Here is a 22500-nt window from a genome sequence, read left to right as displayed (position 1 = left end):
CTAACAGTGTTGTATTGTGTTGATTTGAGGGTATTTTCATTACAACTATGAGCCCATAACAATTTGGGTTATCAGACCTGCAAATAAATAAACGTTTTCCTCAATGAAACCTATGAAATTGATTACATTTCAAATCTCCTGCCCCCCCCCCCCCCCTCCCCTTCCCTCCATCTCCTGCATTGTTTGCACAAACACGCTGGAGGTCAAACATACTATTGAGGCGGGTTTTTATTTTTTGTTTTTGATTTTCCCACTTCGAGGCGCTACACTGCGGCTGATTCTTTCTCTTCTCGAGATAGCCCCCAAATAACAGAACAATTTCCCCTAAGCACGAAAGAACAAAATTATATCTATATCCTTTTTCACATAAACAATCAACGTCATGTAAGAATGAATTGTGGGGCTTCTATAACTCTGTTTTGATGGTGGGTTCGAAAGTTCTTAATTTTTGTGACTGAAGTAAATATTTGGATCTATACTCTAAATGTTTGGAAGCTTGTTCGTGGCGGTAGAAGAAAAATTATGAGAAATAAATAAATAGGATTGAATCTCATACCTACAGTGCGCGGGAAATTAATCCCGTCAGTAATGAAATGTCATCAGCCAGCCACAAACAACCACGTGACCTTTCAATCCTCACGTCCTTGTCTTGGTCTTGTCACATGACAGTGTCGAGTAAGACGAAAATAGAACACTGGATAGGCACATGTCCCTTTATCTACAATTGCAACGCACCGTTCGGTACTTTTTCAATATTTTCTTTACTACAGTCTTCTTCATTTCTATACTATCTCTCTCTCTCTCTCTCTCTCTCTCTCTCTCTCTCTCTCTCTCTCTCTCTCTCTCTCTCTCTCTCTCTCTCTCTCTCTCTCTCTTCCTCAAACTCCTCTATACCGCTTCCCACTCCTCGTCTTGCTTAATGCTTTTTTGCTTTTAATATTTTTTAATTCTGTCATAACCTGATAAAAACACTTTTATAAAGTACTTATAGCGTGAAAACATTTTTATTCAAAGGCCAATCGATTTAGATGACCCTGACTCGTCGAAAAATTTCAAACCCGACGCTTTAATGAATTATGAGTAAGGGACTTTTGACATGTTGGCGATGTTGTTAATCGATCGATTTTTGAACTAAATGTTTGCTGGGCAAAACTATAATAATCGTTTTGTCATTTTACAACCGGGCTATTGTGATGGTAAGCAAGCTTACGACTGAGCGCTGTTTTAATATTTGGATTTATGACCAGAATTAATTCACTGAATTCAAGCATTGCATTGTTTGTACATTGCCTTGTACTTGGATATGTAACGCATGCTAAATTGTTGCTTTGGTTGTCAACCATCTGGTCATTGACCATGCTCATTATTGCTTTATGCTAAGGGAATGGCGATGTATCGGCTATTAGGTGAATGCATTTGTATCACGATCAACACCATAGGAGACAAAATGATGTGACGTCAAAAAGCAGGTTCCAATCTCATTGAAAGTGTAAAACCTCTCTTCCGGAGGACTAAATAATACTTTGTGTAATTGATCGTCTGGTTTCATAGCGATGGCCCTTTTATTTTTTTGGTCGAAATAAATGCTGGTCGTCAATAAAGATCATTGATCCTCGCTCTTAATGTCCCGTGATTATAAGAATCTGCCTATAGATCCTGCTACAAAATAGTTATGCCCCCTTATGATTCAATATGTAATCTATTCATTATTAATTCTCCGAAGGACTAGTTACATACACACTTCCAGGTTTTTTGGAACCGGAAAAGTAGAATGTGTGACGTCACAACTTCTCTGCCCAATTTTTTTTGACAACTTAGACGTAAAGAACAGTTCTCAAGTCTTGATGGTTTCGACTTGTGAACGAAACTCACAAATCACAGCCAATTAAGCGGTAGATTTTTGATCAATCAAAACATGGAATTCGTTTTTGGGCAAACATGGTCGGTTGTTTATAAACAACATCGTGAATGAAATCGACCTCTCTCTGATCAGTTATTGTTTTTATACCACCAAAATGGGTGACTAGTTATCACACGATTTTCTCGATCATATGGTAAATGTTTGAGTTTACAGTTGGTTCTATTGATCAAGCGGTAGAACAGTGTATGCTTTTTACTCAGACACCATCAATAGTAGAACCTGTGAAGTTTGCTATGTTTACCAATCACTGCCATTATGAGGTTTGTCCGATAGGATGGTAATCTTGGTGTCTATTATGTCAACACGCCTCAATGCTTAGATGATAGTTCAGCGTAGCCATCGTTAACTTATAGATAGAATGCGCTTGGCCAAGGAGTTCACAACATTGCCATCCGGAAGTATAACGGACCAACACACAAACTCTGTGTAACCATGAACTTTTATAGTCTGGTTAATACAGTTTAGTGAGAACAACTCACAAACGCGGATGGCAAAAACAATAACAAAGGCCTGAGTGACGTCATCTGCATACTATCTATAGATAGTATGCGCTTGGCTAAGAAGCTCATAACATTGCCATCCGGGGTATAACGGACCAACACACGAAACTGTGTGTATCCATGAACGTTTATAGATAGAACGAGGATGACGTCACTCTGGTCTTTGTTATTGCTTTTGCCATCCGTGTTTGTGAGTTGTTCTCACTAAACTGTATTAATCAGACTATAAGAGTTCATGGTTACACAGAGTTTGTGTGTTGGTCCGTTATACTTCCGGATGGCAATGTTGTGAACTCCTTGGCCAAGCGCATTCTATCTATAGTCAGGTAAATACAGTTCAGTGAACATTACTCATAAACGCGGATGGCAAAAAACAATAACAAAGACCTGAGTGACGTCATCTTTGAACTATCTATAGCCTGACACTAGAACCCTCTAGGACTTAGAGTTTGACGTCATTTTAAAGGTTTGTGTAGCGCCTAGTGAGTTGTTGTTAGTAGAGCTCAAGGAAACAAGTGATTCCATTCGTTGACCTTTTGAATACAGTTCACTATTTGTTTTCTTTTGTGACCAAAGACTTGTCTTTTGACGTAATTTTTTGGAAGTTGTCAGCCTTGAAGTAAACGATGGCTACGGTTTCAGTGCTTGTAATGATTATTTTTTCAACAATCAAGGGACTAAATTAAGAATCAAATGCATTCATTCAGTAAAGTGGCCATTAAAGTTGTATGTCTCTTTGGGGTTTTTTTTTGTTTTGTTTTTTGTTTGTTTGTTTGTTTTGGGAGATTTTTGGGGGTTTTTTTGGGGTTTTTTCTTTTTTTGGCGTCAAAGCAAATTTCTCTCTGAAGCAATTCTTGTTCTGTAGAATTATTATTTTCTTTGTTGTCTCAGTATTAATTCCTATGTGTTGTTTAGGTATAAGGACACAATCAAAGTGCACGCAATACTTAAAGTCAAGTCTGAAATCCGAACGAAATTGTGGGCTTGTTGTGACATTGTCTTAATGTCAATATTTTAAGTTGGTTGGAGAGTATAATAAATAAATGATACTAAAATTAAATTCCCTTTATTCATCCCATAGGGGAAATTTGTCTCAATTGTCTATTCCAAGGGAAGACTGGAATAACCCAGGCGTCGGCCGCAATGCAGTGTCGCAAATTGAGCTAGAGCGAGGTGACTTGCTTAAGGCCACACAGCCAGCGAAAGCGGCGGGTGATCGAACTCGGTACCTTTCGGATACGAAGCAAAGACCGTATCGCTGAGCCACGCTGCCCCTATCTATTCCATAACAATGAGCCCAAAACAATTTGGGTTATCAAATTGTAAATAAGTAGCTACGTGTAGAAAGTTTTTTAATTAATAGAGGTCAGAATCTGTAAACAACCAACACCAGTAAAAAAAAAAATCATTATTTCCTTGAATGCTTCGTAAACTTCACTTTAACAAATTCTGGCTTTTTAAAATGTTTTTGTGACAAGGAAATCAGTCTTACACGCCATAATAAAATACTTTTTAAAAAGCCATCGTATATCACAGATGACGGCATTGTAACTAAATTAGACCCATAACCAACCGCCTGTGTCATTTAGGTTTCCGAACTTTACCCACACGTCATTTCCCGCCCTTTGGAAACCAACCAATCAAATCTCTCCAACCGTAGTACCATGGGCAAAGGCGTGTCATTGCGCGGAGTAATACATCATCTATTCTGTTATGTCGCTTGGGATTCGTGTCGGGAAATGTGAAAATGAGGAAGTGAAAAATAATATGCCAAAATGAGAAAGTAAATAATAATGACAGAACCCTTCGTTTACAAATTTATATGAGATTGAGGAAGTTGGGCTCTAAATTGATAAACAAGTTTTCAAATACCAAAATAAACCTAAATCACACTGTTGGGGTAAAGAGAAAGAGAGAGGGAGAGAGAGAGAGAGAGAGAGAGAGAGAGAGAGAGAGAGAGAGAGAGAGTATGCATATAAATATTGATAGACAGAGAGAGATATATAGAGAGAGGAGGAAGAATGAGTGACTAAGAGAGAGAGAGAGAGAGAGAGAGAGAGAGAGAGAGAGAGAGAGAGAGAGAGAGAAAGTGAGAGAGGAAGGGAGGAGAGAGAGAGATAGAGAGAGAGAGAGTGAGAGTGAGAGAGGAAGGGAGGAGAGAGAGATAGATAGAGAGAGAGAGAGAGACAGAGAGAGAGAGAGAGTACAGAAACCTTAGAATTTCAACATGACTTGGTCGAGGATCATGCTAATGAAATTATTGTTTCCAGTCTGATAACCCGATTCAATAAGTGACCCACAGATTCAAGCACGTAATATATATGTTGGAATGGACAGGATCAAGGACATTGATTTTAATGTCAAAATTGCTGGGGGTGGGGGGGGGGGTTGGGATTGTTTTGTCGTACTTACTCTTACATGTTGCAGCCGTCTGGAAACTGAAGAAGTAAAATATTTCAACGAAATATGTAAAGTTTTAAGGAAGCAGAAGAAGCTAGCTTTTGTGCGAGTCCAATAGAATCGAAAAGACAGTAATAGTTTCGTATTATGAGACCTTTCAAAGTGAGATACGTACTAGTATTTTGAATATCAATTATCGCTACATCTGAAAATACCCAGTAACCAGGGGACTTCTGACGCAAAACCGAACAAGGCTAATTCACACAAAAATTAATAGGAAATGAGAAAAGAATTGGATGATTGTTAGATTTTCACCCTAACCTTAGCAACAATACTTATAATGATAATTTTAAAAAAACAAAGTTGAAGGCAGTATATTATATTTTAGTCAAAGTGATACTAGGCTGCTAGAAGCTGTGGAGTGTAAAAAATAATAAACAAAACTTAATATAACAGCTTCAAAAATGAACAAAATACCAAACACGCAACGTTTCGGGCCAGAAAACTCGTCCTTCAAAAATCGATCGATTTAAATGACCCTCATCTTCGCAAAAACTCTCAAACCTGGGACTTCGCGAAGTCCAAGGTCCAAGTAAGATTGAAATTAACCTTTAAACGGTTTTTGTTGTCGGAGTATTTTTTTAATTTTATTTTTTTATTATTTTTTTTTTCAAACATGGCTTTGCTGTTTCTATTTTTTCTGACTGGCAAATGGTTCGCTTTGCTATACACAAAGTGCGCATGTGTATGCGTACACAAAACGAGACATCTAGGTAATGAAACGAAATATCTAGATCATTAAAACTAGACATCTCGGTCTCGTTTGTGCCATGGCAGCGAACTTAAGCAAGCCGAAGCACAGACCAGAGAGAGGGGATGTGAGCCAAAGCGAGCGGCTCGCTACTCGAAAGACGGCAACATTAAAGAAACGGTGTTCGCAAGACCCTTATAGAGCCCTACCCGCCCCAGCTCTTCTATTGGGAATGAGATTAGCGGAAGAGTACCGTCCCTTGATTGGACGTCACCCATAGTCTGTGACGTCACCGGCGGAAAAGTTATTAGAGAGAGAACGTCGTGTTGGTTGTGCGCATGCGTCTCTCGTCCTCGCTCCCGCTGCTATTTTTGTAAGTGTTTTTTTTTTTAATAATTATTTCCTCTGCGTCGCATCTTGAGTAAAGCAAAATAATTTTTTTTAAAAATTATGATAAATAGCCAAGAATTGAAAACCAAAACAAAATCAAACCAGAGCAATGCTGTGATACTATCAAATAGTTGAATTTGGCGAGGACATAAAATAATCCCCACGACACGATAGTGCATCAATTTATATCATTTAAAAAATGAACATAAAAACAAAATAACAAGCTTTAGAATAGATCCACAAGGAGAGGGCACGACTTCATTGGCGTTAGGAGGATTTCTTCAAATTCGATTAGTGAACTCCAACTTACTGTCAACATAAACAGTCAGAAAAACAAACACGACATTTTGGTCATAAACACGATGGAACCTTTAGGTCTTGTAGAATTGGATCAAAGACTTGAATGGCATGAGTCAATGTATTTCCAATCATAGTTGTTCTTCCCACTTATCTGTAATTCGTATCTAAGGAAAATACGTAATTCAGAGAACTGTAGCAATTTGGAATCATCTAAAGTTTGAGACCAACAAAAATTGAATTCCATTAATTGTGTAAAGATTGACTTTGATAATGTTTGATAACGACGGATTCGTGGTTTACAAACATTATCAAAGCCAATTTTAACTCTATGACATTGGATATGTTTGAATATTATATATTAATTAATTGAGACTTATCAATTTACAAAAGTTGACATGTCAAACGAATGCTGATGGTGAAAATTGATGATGATTACTTTTACAGTCCACAGTTTCAATCGGCATAGTTTAAAAAAAAACAAAACAAAAAAAACTTGAGATTTTATATAGCGCAATATCCACTAAACGTGCTCAAAGCGCTTTACAAAGGGTCACTGGCCAACAGCAACACGTAACATTTAGAACGGGACATGACGCCTGTTAGGCGAAATTATAAAATTTGTTTGACTTGAGAAAAACGACATTTTACAGTGGTATGACGTCGTCCGTATTCAATTTTCATAGATTTTATTTTCTGTCTTCAGTGTGAGCCAATCAGCGGGCTTGGATTCCGTCGAGGTTCCTACAAGTGTGTTTGTCAGGATGGATTCTACTATCCCAACCTTACGGCCACGGAGAAATACTTCAAGGGAACTGTCGTGGAAGACGAATACGAAAAGAAGAGAAAGGTAAACTTAGACGCCTATCGCAACCCTTGCCTTATGCCTTATCTCGTAAATATGCCGTTACCAAATTATTATGGTGACAAAACACAAACTAAAAAGTAGTTATATCAGACTTTTAATATCTATTAATTCAATTTTGACAATATTCTTCATTTATTATTTCACTTCACAAAAGATAGAATTTATATTTATGGTCAAGGGTATAAGACTGGGAATGAGTAGTTATGTTGTATTATTGAGGTCAATCAATAACCTATATTTATCTTAAAATGACCAAAAAAAATTCCATATCATTATTGACCATCTTGACTTTAAACAGCCAGTCTGTGGTCTGGCTAGTGCATCACGGCACGGCAACATATTGTTTTGAGGCGAATGGTAACATTTGTGTGCACACCTGTCTTGTTCTCATCTCGTGTCAGGTCAAGCTAACAGCTTTCCTCTCTTCTTCTACGTTTATTGTTAAAGTCTCTCTCTCTCGCTCTCTCTCTCTCTCTCTCTCTCTCTCTCTCTCTCTCTCTCTCTCTCTCTCTCTCTCTCTCTCTCTCTCTCTCTCTCTCTTTCATCTATCCATCTATCTATCTCTATCCCTCTCTCCTCCCTTCCTTCGTGCTGAATGAAGCAATCGGTTATTGTCCGCTCTCAATGCACACCTTGGCCATCTGTATTGCCATCGTCAAATCGCATAATATCATTGTTTAGCCGATTAAGTGCATTTATTATTGAAGATCTGAAAAAGTGTGTATGAAACAGTGCCAGACATACACAGTTTCTACACACTTTTTCAGGTCATTATCTTATTTCTGTGCCTGCTCCCTAATTTCTAAATTTGGGTTTATTATTAATGTGGAGCTATAGTGTCGCGGTATGGCTCTGGAACTCACAAAACGACGTTATTAAGTCGATCGAGGAGTTGAGCCAGGGTTCAGGCAACAAGATGGTATGCCGTTGGGAATGGGATTTTACATTTAATATCCTCAACATCCATCCAGCCGTGATCGGGAAATTGGGTGTGTGAGATGTTCTGGATTATTATTATTATTATTATAATTATTATTATTATATTATTATTATTATTATTATTATTATTATTATTATTATTATTATTATTATTATTATTATTATTCATTGTTATGATTATGATGATGATGATGATTATTATTATTATTATTATTATTATTATTATTATTATTATTATTATTATTATTATTATTATTATTATTATTATTATTATTATTGTCATTTTCATTGTCATATCATCGTCATCATCATCATAATTATCGTTATCGTCATTTTTCATCTTTCACATCATGTCATCATCATCGTCGTCGTCATCATCATCATCATCATCATCATCATCATCATTAACATCACCATCAGCAGCAGCATCATCATCGTCATCATAATTATCATTATATTTATTAATGATGATATTCCTTTTATTCCATCAAGGGTGTTCAAAATCGGTATAATGACGACTTCGAGTGTCTGCCTTGTGCTGTAGGATGTGACGTATGCATTGACCCTTCACCTTGCATCCTGACCTTGAACTGGATCATGAGGTCGGTCATTTTGGCCATTTCTGTTCTCATCATGTCCTTTCTATTCATTCTCGTCTGGTTTACCGTCCAGTACCGAACGGTCAAGGTCAGTCAATTAGAAACGTGAATATATTTTTTTAATGTTATGCATATATATTTATAAGTTTTCATACTGGGATTTAATTTTTATTATGTATATAGTTATCCATTGGTTTTGACGATGGAATTGTAATAACGTGTAATAGAGAACAACACTTGTGTCATGTCGTGACGCTATGTGGTCTAGTGGTATGACACTCGCCTTCGGATCATAAGGTCCTGGGTTCGAGCCTCGCGCTCGGCGCATTGTTGAGTCCTTGGAAAAGGTTCTTTACTCGCATTCTCTCACCGTACTCAGGTGTAAAATGAGTACGTGGTCGTTAACAGCGTTGCCTTTGTCCGAAAAATTGTAATATCGCCTAACAGGCGTCATGTCCCGTCGTACATGTTAAATGTTGCTGTTGACCAGGGACCCCTTGTAAAGCGCTTTGAGCAAATTTTAGCGGATATTGCGTTATATAAAAGCTCAATTTAATATGTCAAGCCACTTGTTTCAATCTCCTTGGAAGTGTGAAATCAGTCCACTGGAGGACCTGAGAAACTGATCTGATTTCAGATGATGGCATCTAATTGATAGCCTAAATGAACGATTGTCGTCAATAAAGATCATCCATTCTTGCTCTTTTACGCCCCATAACCATAAGAATATGTCTACCATCCTCCTAGTTAAAACTTATCCCACTTTATGGATCAACAATATATAACCCATTCATTGTTAGTTCTCCGTATGTCAAACTGGTTACACACTTCCAAGGTAAAGTGGAATGTATGACGTCACGACTTCTGCTTCGCATTATTTACAGGTTATGGCCTTATTATTTTATTGAAAAAATCTCAGCTCAACACAAAAATACTATATATTTTATGATAAATAACATGACATTTGCGATTGATTAAGATGTTAGACATATAAACGTGCAAGTGTGGAGATTTACGCGAATGTTATCTCGAGATCAATTTTTGCCCGCCGTATGTAAAAGATAAAAAAGATCTTTTTTTTATATTTGACCCCCCCAAAAAAAAATTAATGAGCTTTTATATAGCGCAATATCCAACGTACTCAAAGCGCTTTACAAGGGGTTCCTGGCCAACATCCACATATAACACTGAGGACGGGACATGACGCCTGTTAGGCGATATGTCAATTTTTTTCGGACAGAAACATCACTCTTAACGGCCAGGTACTCATTTTACAACTGAGTACGGTGAGATAATGTGAGTAAAAAGCCTTCTCCAAGGACTCACCTATGCGCCGAGCGAGGCTTGAACCCCGGACCTTCCGATCTGAAAGCGAGTGTCATACCACACGACCACATAGCCGCACCATTCAATGAGTAAATCGCTGGATTACAATGTCGTACAACTTGTCAGAAAGTATTGTCTCAGTGATTCCTTGGAAATATCTGGTTTGGGAATTTTTTTTTCACAAGTTGAGGTCGTCTTTTGATTTGTGGTGTAAAAGTTCCCTGGCTGAATTATTTTTTAATGTTTTATTTTATTGGACGGCAGTATTGATTATGAAACAGTAATTAATTAAAAATACTGCCATGATGCAGGTCAGACACTGTGAATTTTAAATATTATGTAATTTGTTTTCATTAATCCTACCAGCTTTGTGGTTTTGTAGTATGACACTTGTTGGTCCAAAGTCCGACTCAGACTCTGGTTGACTAAAAGTTGAGTCCTCGGAAAAGCCTATTTACTCACATCCCTCGCTGTACTTAGTTGTAGAATGAGTACCTGTTTGGAAACAGCATGGCCTTTGTCGGTGTTGCTGTAACTAGGCCCTGTGTCTCCAAGTAAACGTTGAGTGTTGTTGCTAGCTTGGGGTCACATATGAAGTGGTTTGAAAACATTTATTTGATGCGCGCGTTACTACTGATGTAATGTATGTTTTTCTCTGTTGAACACTATTGTGTGGCGTAGTAAGACATCATCATGAACTCGAGAATACGGGTATAACAGGAAAGGAAAATAGGAAAGCAACGCATGTTCAGAACCTTTGCACTACTGAAATCTTGACGTTTAGACGGATTTGTAATGAAGTAATGTTTTTGCACGAAAAGTTCGATCATTTAACAATATCTTCTAATACTCGTACAATTGTTACATCTTGCTTTATTGAATCCCAGACGTGTTTGGAACAAAGTTTGACTTAAAAAACGCAAGATTGTAAAAAAAAAAAAAATACGTTATCCGACCCTCAGTCGATTCCCATTTTGTTATCTTTAAATAAACGACATGTACAAAAGTGCGTATTTTTGGGGGAAATTTAACGCTTGGTAAATTGACGTCACAAATTATCATTGTAAACATGTCATCATTATGCATCACAATATATAATATTTGGGGAAGGATAGAATAATAAAAATCGCTGTTTCTCATACGGAAATTATCAATTTTTTTACAGGTTTTAAAGGCGGCAAGTCCAGCCCTTATGAGAGTAGTTCTTTTCGGTGCATTTTTCTTGTATATTCCTGTAAGTTGAGTTTGTCTTCCATGTTTTAAAACATAAATGTTACCCATCGCTTCAACACGGTGTTATATCGGAATATATCAGGCCCCGAAAAGTGAATTTAGAATTGGAATGATGAGAAGAAAAAGGTCTGAGTTTTTTGCTGATGAAGAAATTGTAATTATTCACCACTCTATAACAAATTGAAAACAAACCCTAAGGTTCATATGTGTGACTATAAATTACATTTCATGAACCTAGATCATCCCTACATAATACCGTTTTGAGACGAAAGGTCACCAATGTTACACATTTGTAGGACGATTTTGAGCAAAAATGTTACAGAGCCAGACAAATCTGAAAATGTACAATAAGTTTATATTTACTGGAGAAAAAAAACATTACCAGCAAGTATTATGCGAAGAAGGCTTTTTGTGAATGACTCAAAATGTATTTAATTTATTTCTACTTTGTCCTATATGTATTGAGTACTCTATCCTACTGAATATTAGACTTTGAAGCATTCTAACAAATTGTGTGCACATTATTGTTTCCTTGGTTCTTGCCTCATTATATTATATTATTATTATTATTATTATTATATTATTATTATATAAATCATCATCATCATCATCATCATCATCATTCATCATCATCATCATCATATATTATTATTATTATTATTATTATTATTATTATTATTATTATTATTATTATATTATATTATTATTATTATTATTATTATTATTATTATTGCTATTATTATTATTATTACTATTATTATTATTATTATTATTATTATTATTATTATTATTATTATTATTATTCGTACTATTAGTAGTAGTAGTAGTAGTAGTAGTAGTAGTAGTAGTAGTAGTAGTAGTAGTAGTAGTAGTAGTAGTAGTAGTAGTAGTAGTAGTAGTAGTAGTAGTAGTAGTAGTATGTAGAGTAGTAGTAGTAGTAGTAGGCAGTAGTAGTAGTAGTAGTAGTAGTAGTAGTAATAGTAGTAGTAGTAGTAGTAGTAGTAGCAGTAGTAGTAGTAGTAGTAGTAGTAGTAGTAGTAGTAGTAGTAGTAGTAGTAGCATATCATTATTATATAATCAGCATCATTATCATCGCTAATATTTTAGATTTTATCATCATTATCATCAAATTAATCATAACAAATCATTTATGAATTTTGCACAATTATTTTAAATTTGATTTCTTTATCCTTCTCTCATTCCACTTCCCTCAACCCCTTTTGTCCTGTCCTGCTTTCCCCTCTATCCCCTCAGATAATTATCTCGTACTTTGAGGCGAGTACTTTGACGTGTACGATGCGTCTGTGGTTCAGGGAGATTGGATTCGCGGTGTCATACGGGGCATTGTTGCTCAAAACCTGGAGGTAAGTTCTTTTGTCGTCCCATGGCTCAGCTGTACGATGTCTCCAGAAATATTGATTCTGGTCAAGAATCAGATGGGTAAAATGTTTTAAAATCTGCAACCATGACATCGTATGATTGGTTCACGATAAGGCGCATATAGATTTATTACCTAACTGGTCTCATATATTGTAAGATTACTTTTACAAAAAGAACCTTACTTACGACAGAAATGAAGTAGTCCTTCCGAGCCATAAGGCCCATGGAGTCGTAGTTTATCCCGGTTTCTTGAGCATGAAACGGACAATTACTTGCTACCCTTTGGATAGGACGCTTGTCTATCGCAAAGTACTTTCCACCAGATCTAATATACCCAACTACCCAATCACTGCTGGGAGGACAGAGGGGTCAGAAAAATATTTAATTCGACTGCACCCGGTATTGATCATATATTCCACTTGCGTGTGAAGGGAGTGCTCTACCAACTTAGCTAACGGGACTTCAACATAGACGACATAATGTACTGTATTGATATATGGCCTGCTTGGTAAATTTGTTATACTGCATTATGAAGAACATTGGGCATAGTTAAACCGTGGAAATCATTCATTATACATGTTCATATTATTGATCTATTTACCATCAATCTATTTATGTATTCATCATGTATCTTTTTTAAATTTGTGTTTTTATTTATTCATTTATTCATTTATCTTTTCATTTATTAAACTATTTATACCCAGAATATCAGTGGTGTTTAGAGTGAGATCAGCTCAGAGAATTAAGATCTCTGATGGAGATTTGATCAAGAGGCTGGTGGTCATCGTACTGGTCTTTGCAGCGCTTTTGACCGCTAGGACGATAGCTGGCATGCCCAGCGTGGTGGAAGGTGAGTACAGCAGCTGCACTCTGATAAACACATTCATAAAATTTTGGCCACTAAACTCGTCCTTCAAATATCGATCGATTAAAATGACCCTCGACTTGTCAAAAAAAAAAAAAACCCTCACCACTGTGACTTCCTTGAGAGTTTTAGAGTTTTAACTAAATGAGTGTCATTTAATCGATCGATATTTGAAGGTCGAGTTTTCTGGGGTGGTTGCATCAGTGGAACAGAAAACATGATATCATTGTTTTGTGGAAACGTCACAACGGACCTACAATGAAGCAGCCCGAAGAACGTAAGATTTCCAAAACTGATTTATTTAGTTATGTATTTATTTGTTTGATTTTCTTCAACGTAGATACTTGCTCTCGTCTTATTAGAGTTGGCGTGACTTTCTAATACAACTGCCCATAAACTAAATTATGCCATTTGATCTACAAAAAGAAAAGAAAACATAATTTCGCGTGACTTTGTTTTAACGTTTCGCAAATACAAAAAAAACAATGTATTAAATACTTATTGCTGTGTTTAAACTCTTTTAAAAAGCACTGTAACCTGGCGATTAAGACATGTTGATCCCCCCCCCCCCCCCCCCACACACACCCACACATACACGCACACAGGCGTGCGCGGACATCACCACCGCGAGGCATTAATACCCCGCTGGTTATGAACAACCCGATGTAAATGCCCTAGTATCTTAGAACACCAATGTAGTGTTGTTTCGTCACTGCTACGGATTACAATCGTAAATTTTCTCAAAAATAGAACAACCTCAACACATGACATTTTTTCTCCCGTCCAATCCATTTGAAGTGGAAAATCTTTTTAACCAGTTAACTGCTGTACTCTGGAAAGACACGTGTTTAAAAATTTTGGTCAGAAAACACGTCCAAATAAAATCGATCGATAAATGACCCTCAACTTAGCCAAAACTCTCAAACCTGGGACCTCGCGAGGGTCATTTAAATCGAGCGATATTTGAAGGACGAATTTTCCGGCCAATTATTTCTCCCTCCAGAGTACGGCAGTTAACTGGTTAAACGTTTGAGTACTAATTTTTTCCACTACGCCCTTCATGTGGGAAGGATTTTCTTTTCTCAAGAAAAAAATCCTCATGTCTGTCCCAAATTCTGCCCATTCCCCAAGGATATAGAATTAACTTTTTTGAGAGAGAAAAAAAAAAGTAATAATAAAGCGCCTCCTCTTTTTATAATTTCAAGGCGATTTTCTTTGATGGTTTTTAGGATAGAATTAACTGAAGATTGCGGAAGCAAAACAGTCCTTGGTGTATATTTCTGGCGCTTTGTGGTCTAGTGATAGAAGGGTCCGGAAAAATAATTCTACCCGGATTCAAAATCGAAACCATTTGCTAATGAGTCAAATACTCAAACACATGAACTAACCACCACCATTCAGAAACAACAAATAACGTTCTTAAAGTTCTTATTATGATTACTTGTGGGAAAAGATAGCGCGTACCAGCTGAACTAAGGTTGAAAAAAATTTTCCATTCATTGGCGGCCTTTCATTACAGATTAAGAAGTTATGGTGTGTTGAGATCGGTTATTCAAACAAGACCCTTCATTCATTGCATCGTTAGAGAACAAACAACCCGATGTTTACAAATAATGACAAGGTTCCCAAAAAGTCTATAATCTCTCACGAGTTGTTTTGCAAGAAAAAACATCTGATCAATGAAATCTAATTTCAATGTGAAAAATAGAACAGTTTTTAAAAAAAATATTTTCATTAAAAGATATGTGACTGAATGTTGAAAACCAGTGTTATGTTAGAGCTGATAGACGTTGTGGACTGTTAAAAAAAAGAATTGTACAAGAATGAATATAACTTCTCCATAAAATAAAGGGGGGAAAAATAAAAGAATACCAAAAACACGGACGTTTTTGGGCTGAAAGCCCTTCCTCAGCCGATAACAAAAACAGTAATAGCGTTAGCCACTCACTCACACAATCCTCTCCTGGTCTACTGGCACTTGAGACGATGCAAGGGGTCGCCACCTGGTCCTGTCAGCTGCTACCCTTGGGGTCACCTCGAGAAAAAGACCTCTCTGCATAACGGTCTTTCTCCACCCTACGTCTCCAAGGTCTCCTTATATTAGGGCTTCCTCGCTTCCTCTTTCCTTGGAGTGTGTACCGAAGAGCCTTCCTTGTCAATATTTCTTCAAGTCTGCGACGGATTAAACAAATTTGGAGAGCACGGGATTGTATCCCAGCACTGATATCAAGATTTTTAGAAGTATGTGTCAGAGCGTTTTGCTCTATGGATCAGAATGTTGGAAGATGACAGAAAGTACCATCCTGAAATTTGAGATAATACAAAATAAAAGTTTTCGACGAATCCTGGCGGAATACAATCTCAAGCAGAGGTCAGGTGGAGTCTCAGAATGTCTCATCAAAAGGAGACGATGGCAATGGTTGGGGCGTGTCTATTGCAGACCTGAAAGGCGTCTACATCACTTTAAATTCAGTTGTTTTCATTTCTGCCGCCTGTCTGGATGTAAACTGATGTATTCACGTTATTTTAATTATTAGCTCAAGAATGGCCCTTGAGCCCGAAAACGTTCCATGTTTGGTAATTTGTTTCTTTCTTCTTTTTCCTTCTCTTTTTTTTATTTTTATTTATTTTTATTTTTTTGAAGCAATTACATTCAATTTTGGACATTACTTTGGGGCGAGCCAGATTCCAAATTCCAAAAAGTAGTTTTAATGCAATATGACAACAAATTGGTCATCGTCACTTTCAGACATTCTATCCTTTGTCCTAGCTAAAATATAATATAGATGGAACGAAATTGACGTCACTCGGCTCTTTGTTATTGTTTTTAGACAAAGATTTTAATTATTAGTTCTCACTAAAACGTTCATAGATTGATATAATTTAAATCTATGAACGTTTAAGGCAACACATAGTTTTGTGTGTTGGTACATTATATCCGACAGATGGATGTTATGAGTATTTTACCTAAACACATAGCATCAATAGCCTTTATCCAAGTTTCATACTTGTGACTGTAAATTGAGTGCTTAGCAGCCAAACCACCCAAAATATAATACCGATCATACATAATGGTACATTCTCCTATTGTTAACTTTACTACATTATAAAGCAAGTTATTGTGAAAGGGGTTAGTGGATCATATAACCATTTGATTGGTATGAAGCATAGCAGGCTAGAGACATTGAGGGCATTCGTATGAAGTCGTTGCTCTGGGGTGGAGTCCATTGGATTTTCTCTTCCCACTTTATATTGTCAGTGATTGACCATATCCTTTTAGTATGAAAATAACGAAAGGTTGTCATTGGAATCGCCTGCTGTTGTCTGATAAAATCCTGTTGTTGTTTTGTTTTTTTTTGTTCTCTTTTGATTTGTTTTGTTTTTGTTTGTTTTGTTTTGTTTTTGTTTTTTGTTTTTTTGTTTTTTTGGGTTTTTTTTTTGGTTTTTTTTTTTTTTGGGAGGGGGTTGCTTTTGTTGTATATATTTTGCTTTTGCCGTATTTTTTTTTGTATGTTTGTGCTTTTATTTTTATTCTGTTTTGTTCGTTGTGTTTCTTTGTTTTTCGTTTGATCTTTTTTTTTTTTTTGTTGTTGTTGTTTTCTTTTTTGTTTTTGTTTTGTGTCGGTTTTTGTTTATCTATCGAGGGGACAGCTTTGTCTCGTTTTATTTGATTTTGGTTTTTGATTGTTGTTTTTTTTTTCTCTATTTGACCAAAATAATTCCAAAAAAAAAAAAAAAAACACGATCGATTCGAGTGATCCCCAACGAGAATTTTGATAAGTTAGATGTAATTTTAATCGATCAATACTTGAAGTATTATTTTTTTCTGGCCAAAATGAAAATGATATTTTTTGTCAGCTTACCTCAGCAAGATCCAGTAGAAACCCTGCGTTGACTATTGATATTCCCTTGGAGTTTCTTCTTTCCCCATAATAATAGAGAAGTGATTCCCCATGCTGCATGGTTATCTGTCTTTGTCCTGAAATGGAACTCTGTCGTCTCGCCTTGGTTCTGGGTTATTTATGTTTTATGTTGAATGATGGTTTACAATAATTTGAAAGTACCCATATTGATCACAATTCTTATTCTGTGTTTTGAAGTTTATCACTGACTAGATTCACGCGTGTCCCTCTTTGATGGGACGCTGTCTATTGTGTCGTGGTACAACTTGAATGTGTGATCTTTGACTTAAGACAAGAATCAATTGGGATGGGATTTACTTGTTTGCTAGGTGCACATATTTGCAGGTTTGATAACCAAACGCAATAGGCTTCAACAGTTGTGACGTCACTTCCCTCGTAATGACGCATGGTAACTTAGTAACTGGTTCTAAACTATGGGAACAATGGCGGACGCCCTTGTGTAATACTTCTCCGACGAGCATAAAGTGTATCCAGAGGAGAAAAACATTATGAATCTGATCATGTTTTGACTTTTATACATTCTGATCACATGACATACGAAAAAGTTCTAGCCAGCATGAAGAATAAATTGTACCGTTATTCTTTGTTTAGAACCAAGCTGCTCGTTGCTGGGCAGACGTGACATCAGACTTTCGAATCCAATTATGGGCCTGATTTAATGTTGTTGTAATGGAAAATATTTTCAGTTGGTTTGAGAGTATTGCCGTTACTACAATGAGACCATAACAATATGGATTATCAGACCTGCAACATAGTAGACGTCCTCTGTTTCCATTTTGACAGCGCAGTGAAACTCTTAGATTTATAACACTTTATATACATTCCATCATCTTCCTTTTTAACCTGCGCTGAAATGATCCAAAGTTTCCTGTAAAAAAACAAAGAATGACAATTTCAGCAGTGCTCGTTTTTTCTGAACACTCTCAGAGAAGAGTTTCAAACTATTCTTTAAATTTATGACAGCAGCAATTTAACTCTAAACTTGAATATAAACTTGAAAAAGATAAATTCTATTTTCATTATTTAAGATATTGAGTTTTATTGTTTATAGTTTTCAAAAATTCACAATTCTAAATAATTTGACTACAAACTTAGTATTTGTCTTTATCTGGTACATCCCGCGAAGCTCCAGGTTTGAGAGTTTTTTTTTCCAAGATGAAGACCATTTAAATCGATCGATATTTGAAGGACGAGTTTTCTGGCCAAATTTTAAAATATGGGTTTTTCCAGATTACGGCAGAAAAGTATTTAAGATTGTCGGCGTTCTGGTGATTGAAACCAGGCGCCCAGGACCCTCCAGAAATCGAGCCGGTCCCTGAATGATTCAATGTTAAATTTAAATCATTAGAGAATGTGACAATACCATGTATCAGTAACATAGCTTGTCACGCAAGTGACCCATTACGAATAATCCAATGCTTATATAGACCCAGGGTCTATCATTGTAATAAATAAAGTGAGTTGAGTAAATACGATCTCAGAGAATGTAGTTGGCAAGAAAATCAATAACGCGACAATGAAAGATTAAGGCAGGTTAGAATGATGCAAGATAAAAACAAAAGAAATATATAAATGGAAAGAAAATGACGTCACTCAGCTCTTTGTTATCATTTTAAAGACCAGATTTTAAAGATCAATCAGGCTATAAACGTTTAAGGTTACACGAGGTTTTGTATGTTGGCACGCTACATCTGGCTGGCGGTTGTTGTGAGTATATTCCCTAAACGCATAGCGCCAATAGTAAGATCCGCCATTTCTAGGGGTAGGGGGGTGGGGGGTGGGGGGAGCTTCCTCAACAAAGGATCCAACCTCTCACTTTTTGTTTCTCTTTAAATGTGCTATCGGTGCCGTGATGAGGGAGCAGGCGTTGGTATAGATAGCATGAAGTTGACGTCACTCAGATCTTTGTAATTGTTTTTTTGCCAGCCATGTTTATGAGTAATTCTCACTAAACTTTATTAACCAGACTATACACGTTTAAGGTTACACATAGTTTTGTGTGTTGGTCCATCACATTTCCGGATGGCAATGTTGTGAGTTTCTTAGCGAAGCGCACAGTATCTTTAAGATAAAGTTTTGAAAAAAGTGTTTATGACATAGTGTTAGACAAGCAGAGAGAAAAATACAAGAAAAAATCTTTTAAAAATCAGCCTACCACGATTGGAGTTCGAACCTCAAACCTACTGATTCGGGAACCAGGAAGTCTGAGGTTCGATCCCCGTCGAGGCAGGCTGATTATTGGGATGGGGTTTATTTTCATCGAGTTTGTTTCCCTCTGCTTTGTCTGGAACTGTGTTATAAACAAATTTTCAGATCGCGACGAGACAGGAAAACTAGAGATCTAAGGCCCAATCGTTCCCCCAACTAATGGAGACTGATAGTATTTTCTAAATTGATATTTCTTCTATTACTCTTAACCCTCTCCTTACCACCCAAAGGAAAATTGTCACATTCGTTACGATGTAACCAACAATTTTCTTATTCCGATTTCATTTTGTTATAGTTGGTTATAGCTATAAAAACTTGACACTGTGTTTCAGAGCTCATTTTTCTGAACAAACTATAGAATATACTCATTACTATACTGTCTGGAACATCTATTTTTGTGTTGGGTGAGTATGAAGTTTCTGGTAAAATTCTGAAAATAGCTGGTAGGGAGGGAGTTAATCGCTTCATTTCCCACTGTTTCTATTTGTTTGCTTTGCTTGCTTGCTTGCCTGCTTGTTTATTTACTAATCATTATGCCGGTGACAGTGAAGACAGCAATGAAGAACCTCCACCCATTGTCTATACAATGCGTCCTTAATGAATTACATCTCACGCCCCATTCCTTCAATTTTCCCTCCGCTATTTTCCTGCGATTGTTTTGCATCTTTCTCTCATCCTGATCCCTTCTGGGGTCCACTGCAAGATAATCTCCCTCCGCTCTGCCGTACTCTTGAAAAACACAATATTTAGAAATTTGGCCAGAAATCGCGTCCTTCAAATAATATCGATCGATTTAAATGACCCTCGTCTTAGCAAAAACTTTCAATCCTGGGACTTCGCTAAGGTATTTTTCTTCTGTTAACAGCGTTGTCTCTGTCTGAAAAAAATGTACAATATCACCTAAAAGGCGTCATATCTCGCCCTACATGTTAAGTGTTGCTGTTGGCTAGGGAACAATTGTAAAGTCTTTTGTGCATGTTTAGTGGATAATGCTCTATATGAATGCTCTAGATTTTTTTGTTTTCTTTTGTTTTTGTTTTTTTGTTTTTTTTTTTGTTTCGTTTTGTGTTTGTTTTTGATTTTTGTTTGTTTTTTGTTTTTGTTTGTTTTGTGTTTTTTTTTGTTTTTTTTTTTTTGTTTCGTTTTGTTTTTGTTTTTGATTTTTGTTTGGTTTTTTTTTTTTTTTTTGGTTTTTTGTTGTTTTTTGTTTTTTTTTTTTTTTTTTTTTTTTTTTTTTTTTTTTTTTTTTGGGGGAGGGGAGGGTTAAACTCGACTATCAGCATTGAAATGGGTAACTGCCTGTTTATGCTAATAAGGTCTTATGACAACTGCACAAATCAATCATTCATGTTTTTTTGTTGATCAGATGTCATACAAAATTCAGCCATAGACCTTGTTAAGAGAATAAATCATAACGATCTGAAAAAGTGAGTATGAAACAGAGCGGTGTAATGGTAGCACATCTGATCGGTTATCAAGAGGTCTGGAGTTCGATCCCCAGTTAAGTTTTTTTTATTTTTTTTTTTTTTGGTTGTTTTTAAAATTATTTTATTTTATATCTTGCTTTGTTTTGCCACGTTTTCATACATACTTTTTCAGATCTATTTCTTACACCAGTGCCTGCTCCTTAATTTGTCTGTACCAAAAGAGAAGAAAACGTGACTTCACACTTTCTATTTTTCCAGGTCCAAAATACTTGGAAATGTTATGTAGCCTGTCCTTCCAATGACGATTAACAAATAGGTTACATATTTAATAATAAGGTGGCATACCTATTTCAGTAGCATGCTATAAAGGCAGATTCTAAGAATTACGGGTCGTAAAAGAGTGAGGATGGATGATTTTAATCAACAGCCAGACTAGAAAATAAGATGCGATCACTGTCAAAACCATAAGATCAATAGGATTCAATAGTCGTAACGTCACTTCCTTCCGAATGACGCATGGTAACTTAGTAACACTGGCTCTAAACTATCGAAACAATGGCGGACGCCCGTATGAAATATTTCTCCGGCGAGCATAAAAAGCGTATCCAGTAGGAAAAAAAAACAACATAAATTTGATCATGTTTTGACTGTTACACATTTTGATCACAAGGCATATGAAAAGGGAATGAAAAGTTCTAGCTATCATGAAGAATAAAAAGTAATGATTTTCTTTGTTTTGAACCAAGATGGCAGCCATTGCCGGGCTGCGTGACATCAGACTACTGAATCCTATTACACAAGGTATGTCTTCAGTCCTCAAGAAGGGTAGCTTAACACTTCCAATGAGATTTGAACTAGTTTTTTCGACGTCACACTTTTATTCCCTATTTTGCACGACGAATTGGAACATACACCGCAGTGATCAATTCTATGTTTCTGGTACAGGTTCCAATAGCTTGTTGTATGATTTTCATGCTTTTTATATTTAATTTCCCAGGTAAAAACGTGGGTGGGTTGAAAGCTTACTTGTGTTCAGCCGATTGGTGGGATCATGCAACAGCCATTGGTAAGGATAATATAGATAGTTCGAAGATGACGTCACTCAGGTCTTTGTTATTGCTTTTTTTTTTTTTGCCATCCGCGTTTATGAGTAATGCTCACTGAACTGTATTAGCCTGACTATAAACGTTCATGGATACACACAGTTTTGTGTGTTGGTCCGTTATACTTCCGGATGGCAATGTTATGAGCTTCCTAGCCAAGCGCATACTATCTATACTCATTTTAATTATATGGGTGATATTAATTACAAGTATGATAACAACAATGACATTAAAAACACAACAACAATAATCAATAATTATCATCAATATTATTATCAAAATACTTATCATCACCATCATCATCATCATCATCATCATCACCATCATCATCATCATCATCATCATCATCATCATTACATTTTTAGTAGTA

The 22500-nt window shown here is 36.4% G+C and overlaps 1 protein-coding gene across 4 annotated transcripts in view; it reads left to right on the top strand.

Annotated features, from left to right (window-relative positions):
- The window catches only part of LOC144977130 (metabotropic glycine receptor-like), a 424917-nt gene that overhangs the window by 385575 nt on the left and 16842 nt on the right, over positions 1–22500 (top strand). For 3 of the 4 annotated variants that reach the window (XR_013646243.1, XM_078921968.1, XM_078921969.1), the window contains 6 exons: positions 6966–7109; positions 8559–8753; positions 11157–11225; positions 12479–12588; positions 13309–13454; positions 22025–22093. Coding sequence is in view for 3 of the 4 variants with exons in the window: in XM_078921968.1 (XP_078778094.1) it covers positions 6966–7109; positions 8559–8753; positions 11157–11225; positions 12479–12588; positions 13309–13454; positions 22025–22093 (733 nt within the window). In the remaining variant the exon portion in view is untranslated. The remainder of the gene's footprint in view (positions 1–6965; positions 7110–8558; positions 8754–11156; positions 11226–12478; positions 12589–13308; positions 13455–22024; positions 22094–22500) is intronic. The other variant, XM_078921970.1, reaches the window with a different exon arrangement.

This window comes from Berghia stephanieae, chromosome 7 (assembly GCF_034508935.2).
Source record: "Berghia stephanieae isolate SIO BIC M18660-M18661 chromosome 7, UCSD_Bste_1.3, whole genome shotgun sequence".
NCBI classification, from domain to species: domain Eukaryota; kingdom Metazoa; phylum Mollusca; class Gastropoda; order Nudibranchia; family Aeolidiidae; genus Berghia; species Berghia stephanieae.
The sequence above is the reverse complement of the archived record's forward strand: the minus strand, read 5'-3'. Positions and strand labels throughout refer to the sequence as shown.